The sequence below is a fragment of the Salarias fasciatus genome, chromosome 2 (genome assembly GCF_902148845.1).
Source record: "Salarias fasciatus chromosome 2, fSalaFa1.1, whole genome shotgun sequence".
NCBI classification, from domain to species: Eukaryota; Metazoa; Chordata; class Actinopteri; order Blenniiformes; family Blenniidae; genus Salarias; species Salarias fasciatus.
The window spans coordinates 25,191,361-25,206,032 of NC_043746.1; the positions used below are offsets into that span (position 1 = coordinate 25,191,361).

At 45.2% G+C, this 14,672-nt stretch overlaps 2 protein-coding genes across 2 annotated transcripts in view; both read left to right on the forward strand.

Annotated features, from left to right (window-relative positions):
- The first annotated feature begins 2,656 nt into the window (after positions 1-2,656).
- The window catches only part of arap3 (ArfGAP with RhoGAP domain, ankyrin repeat and PH domain 3), a 28,375-nt gene continuing 16,359 nt past the window's right edge, over positions 2,657-14,672 (forward strand). Inside the window, exon 1 of the mRNA XM_030102204.1 lies at positions 2,657-2,667. The gene's annotated coding sequence lies outside the window, so the exon portion shown is untranslated. The remainder of the gene's footprint in view (positions 2,668-14,672) is intronic.
- Positions 8,331-13,910, forward strand: LOC115396380 (protein NipSnap homolog 3A-like). The gene is made up of 6 exons (XM_030102251.1): positions 8,331-8,481; positions 12,526-12,763; positions 12,863-13,024; positions 13,166-13,315; positions 13,396-13,482; positions 13,579-13,910. Exons 1-6 carry the CDS (start codon positions 8,413-8,415, stop codon positions 13,653-13,655), a joined length of 783 nt encoding a protein of 260 aa, XP_029958111.1. The 5' UTR covers positions 8,331-8,412; the 3' UTR covers positions 13,656-13,910.

Consider the following 14,672-nt stretch of genomic DNA (forward strand, 5'->3'; position numbering starts at 1 on the left):
GCTGAATGAGACTCTCAGGAGTCTTCAGAGGGACCCCTCCTCACCCCTCCCCTCCTGGTCCCAGGTCCTGGACCCGGTCCGGGCTGTAGTCCAATGTTATTTATATGTTGCTGAATAACTTTATTCTGAAATCTTTGTTCTACCCACTAATACAAAGTAACCTACAGTAAGGCTGTCACGTGTCTTTGTATGCTGTATTCACAACAGATCGACCTGTCCACCCGTACCGCTCACCAACACAGTCCAGGAACACGAACTGCTCCTCCAGGTTCGGGTCCACGGTGCAGCTCCCGGTTCCCCCGCGGGTCAAGCCGCGAGCCGCCGCCGCGCCGCCAGCCGCGGCAGAGGCGACGCTCCGGCACAGCTGGCGGCGGAAACACTTCTGGACCACCTGCAACATGATGACCGCTGCACGTGACCCCCAGCCACCCCGAGCTGCCCCGCACGCTTCTCAAATCACAACTTCGACACCGGATATGACGATACATTCGTAACTCTATTCCGTTTCCGGTAAAGTTTTTCTTAAATATATATTTTTAAGAGAACTCCACCTTACAGCGCATGACCACATCGGAGGTTTCTGATAACATGGCAGTGAATAATAATGATCAGTTAAATATTGATCCGCTCAGACACGAAGAGGTTTGATATAGTGACGTCACAGTTCACGGCTGACAGGAGGTCTCACTCCGCGTGAAATGCAGCGAAAAAACTAAGACTAGAATAGAGCAGGGGCGTCAAACAGAGGGCCAGTGGCCCAGAACAGGCACCCAAGAGGCTCCAAATAGGCCCGCCAAACCACCAAGCAAGTTTTAAAGTTCTCAGAGAAGCAAATTACTTAAGATTAATGGACACAACACAACAGATGTCAGTGAAAGATGAAGCAGCCTCAAAGCCGCGGACTTCTCACTGTATTTTCCACCAAAGATAAAATGTTTCTAATATTGAGACTTTAGTAATCAGGAGGATTAGGATTCATATTTATTGTCATTACACATGTACAAGCACAGAGTACTGAGAAGTTATTAGGGCTTTCCACCCAGAAGTGCAGTCTAACTTGCATTGTTATACATTTATACAGAAAAAAAATATATTGTGCAAGGAAGCCCCTGAAACCGTCCAGCTCATCACAGCAGGGTGCAGGATGTTGGCAGGAAAGGCAGACATGGAACGCCATAACCAGGTTGTGGGCATTGTTGTGGAATTTTTGGTGAATCAGAGCCAAAGATGACGAGTCAAGGTGTTGACGCTGCACAAGGAGGATTTATTGAGGATTGCAGAGGAAGCACACACAAATCAGCTGATTGAGAGCAAGGCTGTTGCTCAGGGGAGAATCCAACCCGACTCTGGCATGACTTCCGGCCATGCCAACTCATATAGCTAGATCTCACGAGACTAGCAGACGCTGTTTCCAAGTGACTTCAGACAAAACAGAGCGGCCTTCACACTGTGTTCCCGAGAACTTTGAAAACAAAGCATTATTCCACATCAATCCCTCCTGTTGTTAAATTTCAATTTAAACAAAACCAGACACAAAATAAATTCGAATTTTAACAATAATCTAACTCACTATCGGAAACAGTAAAGCCAGACAAAGTAAAACCACTTTTCATTTGCATCACATGTCAATATTAATGTTCTCCATAAACATCAATAAGATCAGCTCCTCCAAGTGCATTGTCATTTTTATTTTATATGTCCTAAGTTACCTATGTTTCAACGACCATTTCCAACTGATCCACTGTCACAAAAACACCAAGCAGCTCTCAGTCATGGATGCACAATTTAAACAAACCAGCAACCCATGGGACAGTGACAGCTGCAAATACCTTCATGCCAAACAATCAATTCTGGTCCAGGCCAATCAACCAGGAAGGCAAAAGACAATCAGTGGCCGCGATGTGTCCAATCAAGCTACACTAAGAAAAGAAAGAAAAACCCTTAAAATCAGCAAACACATTGAACAACAATAAAACACTGAACATCTGGTCGTTCTCAAAGTCAGTCATCAATGTCAATGTTAGTATGTTAGTAAGTTAGTTTGTCAGCCGTAACACAGTCATAGTCACATTCACACATATTCAATTGAGCAGATATTTCCAAGGTAAAATTAAAACCACAGAACATGGCTTCACACCCCGACCCCCCTGCTGACAGGCACTCTGTGCTTTATTCACCAGCAGCAGAATGTGACGCATGTACTACGCATCCATCGCCCCGAACCAAAACCTGCTGCAGTGATAATCTCTGCTGGAGCATCAGCTGCTCACAGACTATTTAGGAGCCCAGGATCACAGTCAGGAGTCTGCAAGAGAAATTAGCATCAGGGTGAAACCGTGATCCATGTGTCCGAACCGGAATACCTGTAGAGAACCGTCCCTTCTCTTGGAATAGAGATGACAGGGCGGTCCGTAGCCAGGTAATCCCAGACCAGAGGCTGATGTTTAGTCTTCTTCCAGATGTTAACCCTCACGTGACATTGTCTCTGTTCACTCCAGTCCTGCAGAAACATCCTTGTGTGGTTGTTTCAAACACAGAGTCTACAGCTGCAAGCCAAAAATCCAGTGACGACAGCATTCTGCCAGACCTAGAAAAGACAACGTCTCTTCCTTTAGTCTGTAGCGGCAGATTAGACCACAGTTCAGGTCTTCCCGAAGACCAGGACCTGTTCTTCCCCTCCAGATCCTCTCCTCCAGAACGTGTCCAAGGAACGTCACTTTCAGCTGCAGCTGGGCTCAGGATGCTCGGTGGCCTCCCTCAGGAAGACGGTTCAGGAGTAGAACAGTGTCAGGCTCTTCAAGCTTCCTTCAACCTTTTGGTGCGAAAACATCAACCTCATACTGTATCAGAGTTCCACCTGACAGGTCCAGATCCAGATCCCCTCACTGCCGATGCACGAACTCCCAGACTAGAGACAAAGTCCTGGGCCAAATGTGAAGCATTATTTACCTTTTTAGGTGAATGCAGGCAAATATTGCCTTTCAGGATCCAATCTGAGTGAAAATAATGCAGCAGACAGGTCAGACAGGTCAACGACTGGATAGTAGCATGAGTCAGAGGTCCAAAAGACAAAATGATTTTAAAATCAGTAGATTTTGAAGTAGCAAATAGTACAGTTCAGTTGATTTCTATAAAATCTTGGAAAAATGTCCACCCATCAGGTCCTCTTCATCTTGGTGTAAAAAGACTCGGTACTAAACATCACTGAATCATTCAATGACTTCATAAAACATTCAATACCTCCCATGACTTCTGGACAAACATTCTATTGTCTATCTGTATCAGTTAGACATTTAGCTCCCGTGTGATTCTGTGAGGTTTAGTCGATGCTAAATCTGAGTAATCTCTTTATAGTTAGTCCACAAATTCTCCAACTAAATCAAATAAAGGTGCAAATGTAATTCATTTCAGTAGATTTCAAAGTTAGGAATGTAGATTCATAGACAGTAACAAATTCTTGTAGCACAGTCATGTAAAAACATTGTCATGCTAGTTTTGTTATGTCGAAGGGGAAGGTCGAGATAAACCTGTTGCTTCTGTCTCCCCCTTCCCTCAGTTTGAAAACCCGGAATGTGACCTCCAAGTTATTTCATTGAAACTGTATTGAAACAAATTCATTTAATTAATTCACTTTAATTCTTCACCCATCTGAGCAATTGGTCGATAATTAAAACCATTTCACTAAAGCCCCACACCCTGTGTTCAGGTTACAGTAATGTGGGGGAGAAGTGACCATCATGGAGGCTTCCTGCTGCCTCTGGTTCAGTCTGATCAGGACGGTTCAGCCCGTCGACCCACTGATATCTTCCTAGTGACTTATAAAACAAACAAAACACATAATTCATTCAAAAGCTAAAAAAGTAAGGAATTTAAAACTCTTTAAAGTCTAATCTCTCTTCCCCCCAGTGTGTGTGTTCATGGCCTGACCTTGTCGCGGTCATGCTGCCTCATATTTTTCATCACGTTGCGGGACGCCGTTATCACGTCCGATGTTTTCACATCGTAATCAAACCCACCGCCTCCACAGCCTCCTCCCAGCCAGCCACCCAGCCACCAGGAGCAGCCGTCTCCAAGAATGTGTCCACTGCTTTCGCAGTCACAACATCTCCCCTCCTGTATGGAAAGTCTCAGCAGAACAGAAGAACAGAGAATCACCACACATGTCATCATCATAGAAAAACCAATTTTCTCGCTAAAATCTGAGTTTCATCACTCCTGTGTGTGTGCGTGTGTATGTCTGTACTTCCCGCCACTGACAGAGCTTCTCCCTCCCGGTTGGCTGGTGCAGTGCAGCTGGCCGTGAGGATCGGGGCTGTGGATCGGAGCGGCGAGTGCCTGTACAGGACTTTATAACAAAACAAACACTCAAGAGAGAAAAACATATTAGTATATTATCATATTTGTCTATCAAACAGTGTGACTGGTGGACCTTCGTCTCCATTCTCTCACTAGTGCTGATATTTTCTCTGGATTGTTTTCTGTTCAGGGTCCTCGGCTCCTCAGCAGTCTGATAAGGAGGAACCACTGAAAGAACTGCTTTCTGCAGTTCACTTTGGAGGGTTTAAAATAGTGAATTCAATAGAAAATCATGAATAATCATCCTGAGAGTTTGTCCTCAGGGAACCATCCTCAAACCTGTCAATGACTCAAGCAGCGACCTCTGACCCTGCATGCAGCTGGCAGTCTTGGAGAAATCAGTTTTCTCTCGAGCAGGCCTGAATCACTGCTTTACAGCATTATCCAGGAAACGGTTCACAGGTGGCTCTCCTGGCCTCTGCCCACCTACTGAAGATGGAAAAAAAGAAATTCATTTTGACAAATTTCCAGAGGCAGAGGTTTCTGAAAATTTAGTACTGAAGTACAAATACTGCTACACTGATTAATGCTCAATGACCCGTAAAAGTACCAGTGTCAGAAAATACTTATGAGTGCAAAGCATGTCTCTAGACAAACTGCTCAAAGTATTGTTACTTTTAACCAGTGGATGTTTTGTGTTGTCAGTAGCAGACATTCTATTTGATTCATCTGATAAAATGCTGCATTCAAAGTTTGTTCCTCAGAGGAATAATGAAAAACTATGCCAAGACAGCTTGTCTTGTGACCAAATGTAGATATAAGCAGGAATCTATTTCTATTGTATTCCCTCTCTTTAGGAAAAGGTTACTGTTTTTCCTTTATTTTGGTTTAATCTGCAGTTGAATTCGATTTTTAGATAAATCAATTTTTAAGATTGCAGAGTGAATCTCTCTCAGAGAACCAATCATCAATCACATCATAGATTAATCAACCCCGTCGTGATCAGACAGGCTATTAGATTGAAAAATTTGAATATAAATTCAAATCTTGGGTGTCCTCAGTAGACTTGAGGTTAAAAATAGTGGAGTAGATTACATGTTCAACAAACAAATTTGTTGACTCATTGATGGATTCCTTATTTTAAACATGTAAAAAACAGGAAACAAAACAAACAGGTTGAAAACCTTCCCTTTGGTTAAATCCCTGCTTATTTTTCTTAACTTCCTGTTCTTCCTCCCTGTTCATCAAACCCTTCATCTCTTCACTCCGCCTCTCTCTCTCTCTCTCTCTCTCTGTCTCTCTCTCTGTCTCTCTCTCTCTGTTCTGTCTCTCTCTCCCTGCTCTCTCTCTCTCTCTCTGTCTCCCTGCTCTCTCTATCTCTCTGTCTCTCTCTCACTCTCTCTCTTCTGTCTGTCTCTCTCTCTCTCTGTTCCGTCTCTCTCTCTCTCTCTCTTCTGTCTCTCTCTCTCTGTTCTGTCTCTCTCTCTCTGTCTCTCTCTCTCTCTCTGTCTCCCTGCTCTCTCTATCTCTCTGTCTCTCTCTCACTCTCTCTCTTCTGTCTGTCTCTCTCTCTCTCTCTGTTCCGTCTCTCTCTCTCTCTCTCTCTCTTCTGTCTCTCTCTCTCTGTCTCCCTGCTCTCTCTCTCTCTCTGTTCTGTCTCTCTCTCTCTCTGTTCTGTCTCTCTCTTTCTCTCTCTCTTCTACAACCGGTTTTGTGGCACGAGTGAGGAGTCGTAATCCGTGTTTTAAACAGAACCAGCAAATCAAAACCACCATGCATTAAAGTAAACTTTAACTCTCTCGGTGTTCTCAGATCACTCGGTTGTCTGCGTAACCAGCCAGAAATCATGGCTCGGGCCGTAGATTGTGACTCTTCTAAACATTCCAATATCTTGATCCTGCTGACCACCCCGACCAGTGTGAACTTATCGAATAGTTGCTGAAAACTTTCAACGGGATCAGACCACGCTGTGCTGTTCTACTCCCTGTCTCTTCTGTTCCTATGTTTAACACTTTGGTGTTTACCAAACGGTTAGCACAAACAATAACTGCACACAAAACAGAAACACAAACAGCAACACATGTCCTCTACAAACCTAAACAACCTCCCAGCATCATGACCTTCTTCTTTATTTACCCCCTTTTCTTTTAACGTGAAAGAGAGAGTCAGAGTCGTGAGGTGACCTGCAGAATCACACTCACCCAGTTTTCAAAAAGTTTCACCAGTAGAAACTTCCACACGCGACGCCACCCACAGTTGCAACAGTGCAGGTCAGCCCGTTAGGGAAATCATCAACCCTTCTGTTACATGCACCAGGCCCGCCCTGGTGAAGAGGCTATATTAAGATACCCCCCAAGCTCTGCGGTGCGTCAATCTCGGATCGGATCCAATCCGAGTGAAAACAAAGTCGCTTCAGGGACTCAGCCCTTCCACGCCAGTGGCCCCCATGGCCGTCCAGACTCCAAGTCTAGAAACTCTTCCTAAGCTCTCTCAGCCACAGTTCCAAGTTAGAATTAAATTATTATTACAACCCAATTGTTACTAATCATTAGCAATTGATTGATAAGAATCAATCAAAAATTTAGGGACATCTTTGGCTCTTTATGTTTAGAAATTTGCTTTTACAATTCCAATCAACTATGAAATAGTTCTTTTATCTAGTCAAACATCCCCACAGGTAAGGCATTACTTCCTGAGTTAAATATTTAACAGAGGAAACATTTGCACTCACCTCGTTTATGTTGTATTTAGATCCCGGACGAGCCCCCAAACTGTTGTGGAATTTTTGGTGAATCAGAGCCAAAGATGACGAGTCAAGGTGTTGACGCTGCACAAGGAGGATTTATTGAGGATTGCAGAGGAAGCACACACAAATCAGCTGATTGAGAGCAAGGCTGTTGCTCAGGGGAGAATCCAACCCGACTCTGGCATCACTTCCGGCCATGCCAACTCATATAGCTAGATCTCACGAGACTAGCAGACGCTGTTTCCAAGTGACTTCAGACAAAACAGAGCGGCCTTCACACTGTGTTCCCGAGAACTTTGAAAACAAAGCATTATTCCACATCAGGCATAGTATACAGAAATATCTGTTTCGAGTATCAGCTGAAGACTCCAGAGTCTAGATGGAGCACACCTCCGAAAGTGGTGGAGAACAATCAAGCCAAGACTTCCAGATTCAGACTGACAAACTGGTGACAGGCAATTGGCCAGACATAGTGGTGGTGGATAAACATGACAAGGAATGGATGTAGCAATCCCCAGTGACAGAACATCAGAAAGAAGGACCAGGAACAGCTGGAGAAATGCCAAAGGCTGAAAGAGCAGCTGGAGAAGATGTGGGATGTGAAGGCAACAGTGGTGCCAGATGGGGCACGAGGGGCAGTAACCCCCAAGCTGGATGCATGGCTCCAGGAAATACCAAAAACAACATCTAAGCTCTCTGTCCAGAAGAGCGCAGTGCTGGGAACAGCTAAGATCCTGCAGAACCCTGAAGCTCCCAGGCCTCTGGTAGAGGACCAGAGCTGGCCTGTCCATCGTTAATCATGCTTTGAGTTGCATTTTTTTCAGTCCATAATGTAAATTATTCATCAGTCTGAACAGTGAACTATAAAGTTGAAAGTAATTGTTGAAGTTTTAACGTTGCAACTTTCAGCAGTGACTGATTTGTTACCAGAGTTTCTTGACTGGAAATCAAACACAGAGGAAGTATTTCCTTTTTGATCTTGTTAGATTTACTTTCCAGATAGAGTGCCATGTAGACCATTTAATAAAATACCAATGTAAAAACAAAAAACAAAAAACAAAAAAACAGTTTTCAAACTTTCAGTATTTATTCACAGGTTATGTTGAACTGTTACGTGTGAAGCACTTCGGGCAGCCTTGGTTGTTTTTTAACGTGCTATATTAAGAAAGATGACTTGGCTTGTCTTGATCCGGGGGAGGAGGGTATGGGGGGAAGTCAAACAGGGCCGCAGTGAGAACAGGTGCTTGGTTGTGCAGGTCTTTTCCTGTGCGGAGTGGGACGTCCTGTCCCAGAGAAGTGAGCCACCCATCACGAGCTGTTTTTTCTGTGCTTCTCTGCAGCTCTGAGGTTGTTGCTTCTCGCTGGGCAGCATGCTGAATTTGCGCTGTGCACTGAGATCCGCCGCGCTCCTGCGCGCTCCCGCTGCTGCTGCTGCTCAGGTGAGTCCACACCGGAACCAGACCCAGATCTGAACCGGATCAGGACTGGGCTGAGCCTGAACTCCCAGAACCCCCCGGGTTGACCTGCAGCCTCCTGACGCTGCAGCCACTAACTCCAGGGCTGCAGCTCGTTCTCTGATTCACTCATTCATCCTCACCAGGTTCTGGTTCTGGTTCTGAATGTGGTTCTGATTGTGGGGTCGTCCTTGTGTCACGTGTATATGTCTCTGATCTTTGGACTGGTTCCAGTTAATGGTTGGAACTTCGATTTTAACATTAACGCGCCCAGGGGCCCCAAAGAGAGGACCGTGAACTCACCATGAACGCACTTCATGCCTTCACTCTCTCCCTGAGACCTCCAGCTTCCTCTCCACAGGTCCTGTCCTCATTTAACCTTTCTGTCACTTCCAGAACCCAGAGAGAACTGTAGCTGTTTGAAGGATCCAGCAGGGGGCAGCAGAGGACTGTCAGTGTGCCTCTACAGTAGACATGTCACAGATTTGTGAAATATTGAGTGTTTCCCTCATGATTTTTGAGCTCAGACTTTAGTTTTCAGGAAGGGGTGCATGTGGAGAGTATATCATGATATTATCATGACATATGTAAAGTTATTTGCAGTTGTTTTGCTTAGTTTTAGAACTGCAGCGGAGGATATAACTTTGTCTAGATGAAATAGTTGAGGTTAAATGTGGGGAAACTCCTGTGTTACAGCTGTATCCTGTAAATTACAGTGTCTTTGTTTGATTATTGGGCAAAGTGAAGCTTGTCTGTTTTGTTCATGTTTGACCTCCAGGTGGAACTGTTAACAGCACTTTATTCGCATAAATTAAATGAAATTTAACTAGAGCTGCAAAGCATGTTTTATTCACATTTTATATACAGTCAGTGGTTTAACCTTTCAAATGAGGTTTACGCAGCTCATAAAGTTTCATGCACAGTTTTGACTTGTATAAATTTCCCCATATTTTGCATTTATGAAGTTTCATTTACAATTTAGTGTAGTCAACAATCTTTTCTAACCAATTTCAGCTTGTGTTTATACAATATTTACTGTGTATTTAAAGAAATTCTTGTCATTTTAGGTTTTTAACCTGTTAGCAGCTTTTAGCTATTTTCCTATTTTTGACATTTTCTTTCTTTTTTTTTTTCAATCCCTTTTTAGTGAAGCATCGGCGGCGCCAGGGAGGGGCTTGGGGGTGCTTCAGCTACCCCTGGGATTTTCAAAGCACCCCCGTAGCACCCCCAAAAAATTTCAATGATTTAAATGTTTTATGTAATTTTATTTGCAGCTGTGCAATACGCATTCAAATTAATTTTGAATAAGAAAATATAAAAACTACCAATTAAAAAAAAAGCCGAAATATTTACGAGATTACGCACATAACCTTTGACCCAACTCCTCCGGTTTTGGCTAGTGAGGCATGTTTTGTTAACTTGGTAGTTTGCGAGATGAACGGTGCAGAGATGGATGGCTTTGTTTTTTAAAAATGTCCACGGATGGTCAAAAAAACTTCTGACGGTGGGAAAAGAAGTCAGGCTTGCTCTGTTGATGATAATCTAGAGATGCCAGGACCAGAGCAGGACCAAAGAGATGAGGAGGGGCAGCTGCCCTGCAGCAAACCGGCACTGCTGGCAATAAACTCAGACAGAACCCGAGCCTTGGACCATGAAAAGATCATAGATGCCTTTGCCCTAAACCACAACAGGATCGTTGTTTTGTTATGAAGACATCAACAGGTAAGAATGCGTTTTTGTGGCGGTAGTGTTGATTAAATATATTATGAAGATGTTGCATTTATTTTGAGTTCTTGTTTATACCTGGGCTATGTATTCTGGATGTGATATGAGAAGGTCTGTTGATTTCTAAGCTGCATGTTATTTAGAATTTGGTGGATTTTGTACCCAAAGCTGTAGTGCGCATGCGTAAAATGCAGCGCTTTGGTGGCGCTGCTGCAGGCTGTTGCTTATTTCTTCAGTGTTGTATTAAGGTAAGATTAGATGAATTAAGCATTTTAATTTATCACCTTTAAATCGTGCTGAATGGGTGTTGAATATGTTTGTAAACTTATTTGTGTGCGTCATGGTTGTTGATGTTGTATTTAATGGCATTTCATCGTGAATTTAAAAGCACCATCAGCAGTTGGGTCAGCACCTTGTAGCACCTGCAAAAAAATATCCTGGCGCCGCCACTGCAGTGAAGAGTTAAAAGTTGTTTTGAAAATGACTTGATGTGTGCGCAAAACAAAAATAAGATGAAATGTTTATTTCTGGAATGTTTTGTGGTAATGTTGAGGCTCATCGGCAGGCTGCAGACCCCTGTCGTTAAGCCGGCCACACACTACAGGATTTTTTCAATCTTCCCCGATTCAGACACCACACACTACAAGACAGCAGAGGACAGATCGTAACCAATCTTCCTCTCCTGATCGTCTAGTATGTGGTGTCACTCCGGAGCAGACCACACACTAGCAGATTCTTCAGCCGAGAATCGGCTCCTCACTCCTCCAAATCTCACGTCGTCCGACGTGACTTTGTGCTGTTTCCCTTCATTGCTGTTTTACATTCATCTCCACTTTCAATAATAAGTGGAGAACTCATTCGTTCCCTCAGTTCATTCATTCACATCGGTATCGCTCCTTCAGTGCAGACCCCCACCCGCCGTGCGCACGGAGCACGGACTGTCAGCACCTTGTTAGAAAATTTAAATGTTCCAGTACAGAAGAGGGAAACATAGTTTCAGATCATTTTATTATAATTTACATTTAATAATAATTCAGCTTATTAGCTAATCTGTTTGTGTGTTTTTTTGTTTTGTTTTTTTTTTACTTTTGAGTCCCGAGTGCAGCAGTAGAATAAAGTTATTAGCAGACCGTGTCAAATAAAAGCTACTTTTTTAAATCTTTTTTAAATCATCAAATATCTTAAATCATTCTTTATGTCCACAGATTTGATAGTTTAAATCAGAGTAAAAATACGTTGATTAGGAAAGTTTCATTATAGTCCGCTCTGTCTCTGAGGGCACGGAATCAGTGGAAAGTTTTTTTTTCTTTTATTATTATTTTTTTCTTCCCCATTCTTCCGTGATGGTTAATAACGGAGATTAATTAAAACATTGGGATTATTGCAGGACTGGCGGAGATGCAGATATTAGATCGGAGTTTGGGTCTGAATGGAGGATCCAGTTCATCCAGGAGCGATAGGATTAACCATCACTTTCTGCACGGCTGAGTTTAGAGCTCTGGCTTTTCTGTTTCACTGTCATATAGTGAATATATTTCACAGACATATATTCATCATCCAGCTCTGACAGCTGTGAGTGGATGTTTTTAATCAGCGGCACCTTGGTGAGACGGAGCTGTTCATCCAATCAGAGAGCTTTATTTCGAGGGTGTGGACAGCTCTACTCAGAGCTGATCGGCGCCTCTCGGAGCGCACCACACACTACAAGATTTGCGATCGGAAATATTGAACATGTTCATTATCTCCGATCTCCCCTTCCGACGCCTCCCGAGAGGCTCCGACCGGAAAAAATCTCTCGGAACACACCGCACACTACACGAAGATCGGACCCGAACTCATTTGCATACTCCCGACAATCGGACCCTGTCGGCCTCGATCGGGAGGAGAGGATCGGGGCAAAATTCGGCCCGATTATCCTGTAGTGTGTGGAGGCCCTTAGAGAACCACTTTCCCGCTCAACATATGGCCAAAAAGTTGCTCATATTGTTGCTTCACTCTCTAGTAAACTGCAGTGAGCTGTTCTCCTCCCAGCTTTCTAATTTCCCCCAGTCAGCAGCTATTTTGTACACTTCATTGATCGATCTTATAGAGGGTAGAGAGATTCTGGGGGTCAAGACTCTACATCAGGGAGGATTCACATCTGCCAATATCAGATCCCGAGTCAGCTTCTCTAACTTCCTGGCCACCACTGAAATTTACAAATGAGATGCAAGGGAGTATCCAGGAATCCCTGTGTGAAGTATCAGTGGGTGTGATACCAATGGCTCACTCTTCTCATCCCATTGTTGTGAATTTCCTGGTCAGAGCGGTGCCCTCCCGTCCTCCGGGCTGCAGCCCTGTGCAGGCCTGGCCATCGGGCCCCAGCAGAAACAGTCCACTTTCTACGAGCTCCGCACCTACAACATCCGGCCAGACCAGACCGCCGCCTTCCTCAAACTGACCAATGAGAAGATCCACCTGCGCACCGCCCACTCCGAGCTGCTGGGCTTTTGGAACGTGGAGTACGGCGCTATGAACCAGGTGTTCCACATCTGGAAGTACGGTGAGGAGCTTCTTCTACTGTGCTACAGTGAGACATTTCTTCTTCATGCTATTGGAATTAACATTTAACCCTCCACCCCCAACACACTCGCACTCACAGACAGCTACTCCCAGCGGGCGGGGGTGCGTGCTGCTGTGGCTCAGGATCCGTCCTGGGTGTCAGATTTCCTCTCCAAGGCGATCCCCATGCTGACGTCTCAGGACAACGCCGTGGCGTACCTGGTGCCCTGGTGCACTCTGAGGAGGCCGCCACAGGAGGGCGGTAAGCCCCGCCCCCACGGTGACAGCCCCGGTGAAATCAGCAGGCCCTGACCTCAGGTGTGTGTGTGTGTGTGTGTGTGTGTGTGTGTGTGTGTGTGTGTGTGTGTGTGTGTGTGTGCGCGCGCGCGCGCGTGTTTTTCAGGTGTCTTTGAGCTCGTCTCCTTCCGGATGCGCCCAGGAGGCCCGGCTGTGTGGGGCCACTCGTTCCAGGCCGCCCTCACCTCCCATGATGCATCGGGGTACGGCAAGCTGCTGGGAGCTTTCCACAACGAGTACGGACAGCTGAACACTGGTAGGAATGACGCCCCCCCCCTTTACATGGCTTTAGATGACGTCACTGCACGTCAGACGATGTCACTTCCTGTGTTTCAGTTCACGCCCTCTGGTGGTTCGAGAACGCCGACAAGCGGGCCGAACTCCGGCAGAAAGCTCACAACGACGCCAGGGTGGTGGCTGCAGGTGAGGCAGACTTCACACAGCTGCACAGGATTTTTTAAATTTATTTTCTGTTTAAACGTGTGTCTCTAAATATCAGTTTCTGTCCTTCTGTGCCAGTGAGGGAGAGCGTGGCCCACCTGGACTCGCAGACGGCTCGCCTCATGTACGCATGTCCCTTTTCCCCGATGAAGTGAGCCCGCCGTCCTCACGCCTGTTTCCATGACGGCACACAAAACGGTTCTGTAGTTGAAATCTGAGGGCTCCGCCCACTTTGCTGACGAGACCACTCAAAGCTCAGGTTGTAGGTTTTATACTTAATGAAAAATCAAACAAACCATTTTTTTGATTGACAACAGCAGCTTTCAATCATCTGGCGTCAATATCAGGGTGGGCGGGGCTTTTCTGATCGATTCATTCATGATGTCAAACTAATGAATAAACTCAGTAACTCTGAACACCGCTCACGTGTAATCTGTTGTTTTACCTCTGTGTGTGTGTGTGTGTGTGTGTGTGTGTGTGTGTGTGTGTGTGTGTGTGTGTGTGTGTGTGTGTGTGTGTGTGTGGACGTATTGGGCGGGTGAGGAATGCGTTGCCTCTCCGGGTCTTCTGGCCTCTTATTGTTTCAGGGACTTCCTGTTTCCGCTCTTATTGTGAAGAAGGAAACTGCAGCTTCTTACAGGACGTCCTCCTGAGCGGCCCAACACCCAACGGGAGGAGAGGAAGAGGAACAGCATCTTCATCACCCCCCCATCTTCATTATCATCGGCGGGACAGTCCTCGTGACCTGCAGCTCTCACCGTTTTCACTGTTACTCACATTAGCGGTGGAATGCTGTTCACACACGTCACGGCTGCCATGCAAAGCACTCTGTCAGGGTTCAGGGTTCAATGTCTTGCTCAGAGACACTTCAGAAGAGCGGGGGAACTGGAATCGAACCGAAATCATCAGACTGAGAGACAATCACTCTGGCAGCAGGAATATCAGCACACAATCTTCATCACCACCTTTATCTTTACCACAGTCTCCATTATCATCACTGTCATCTTCATCATCATCATCATCAGCAGCAGCACCACCCCAGTCATTGTCCATCATCATCATCACCACCTGCAGCTTCATCACAATTTTCAACACCATTGCCATCATCATTCCCCTCTTCATCACCACAAACTTCATCATCGCCGTCATTATTTTTACGTCTGGACTTGCTC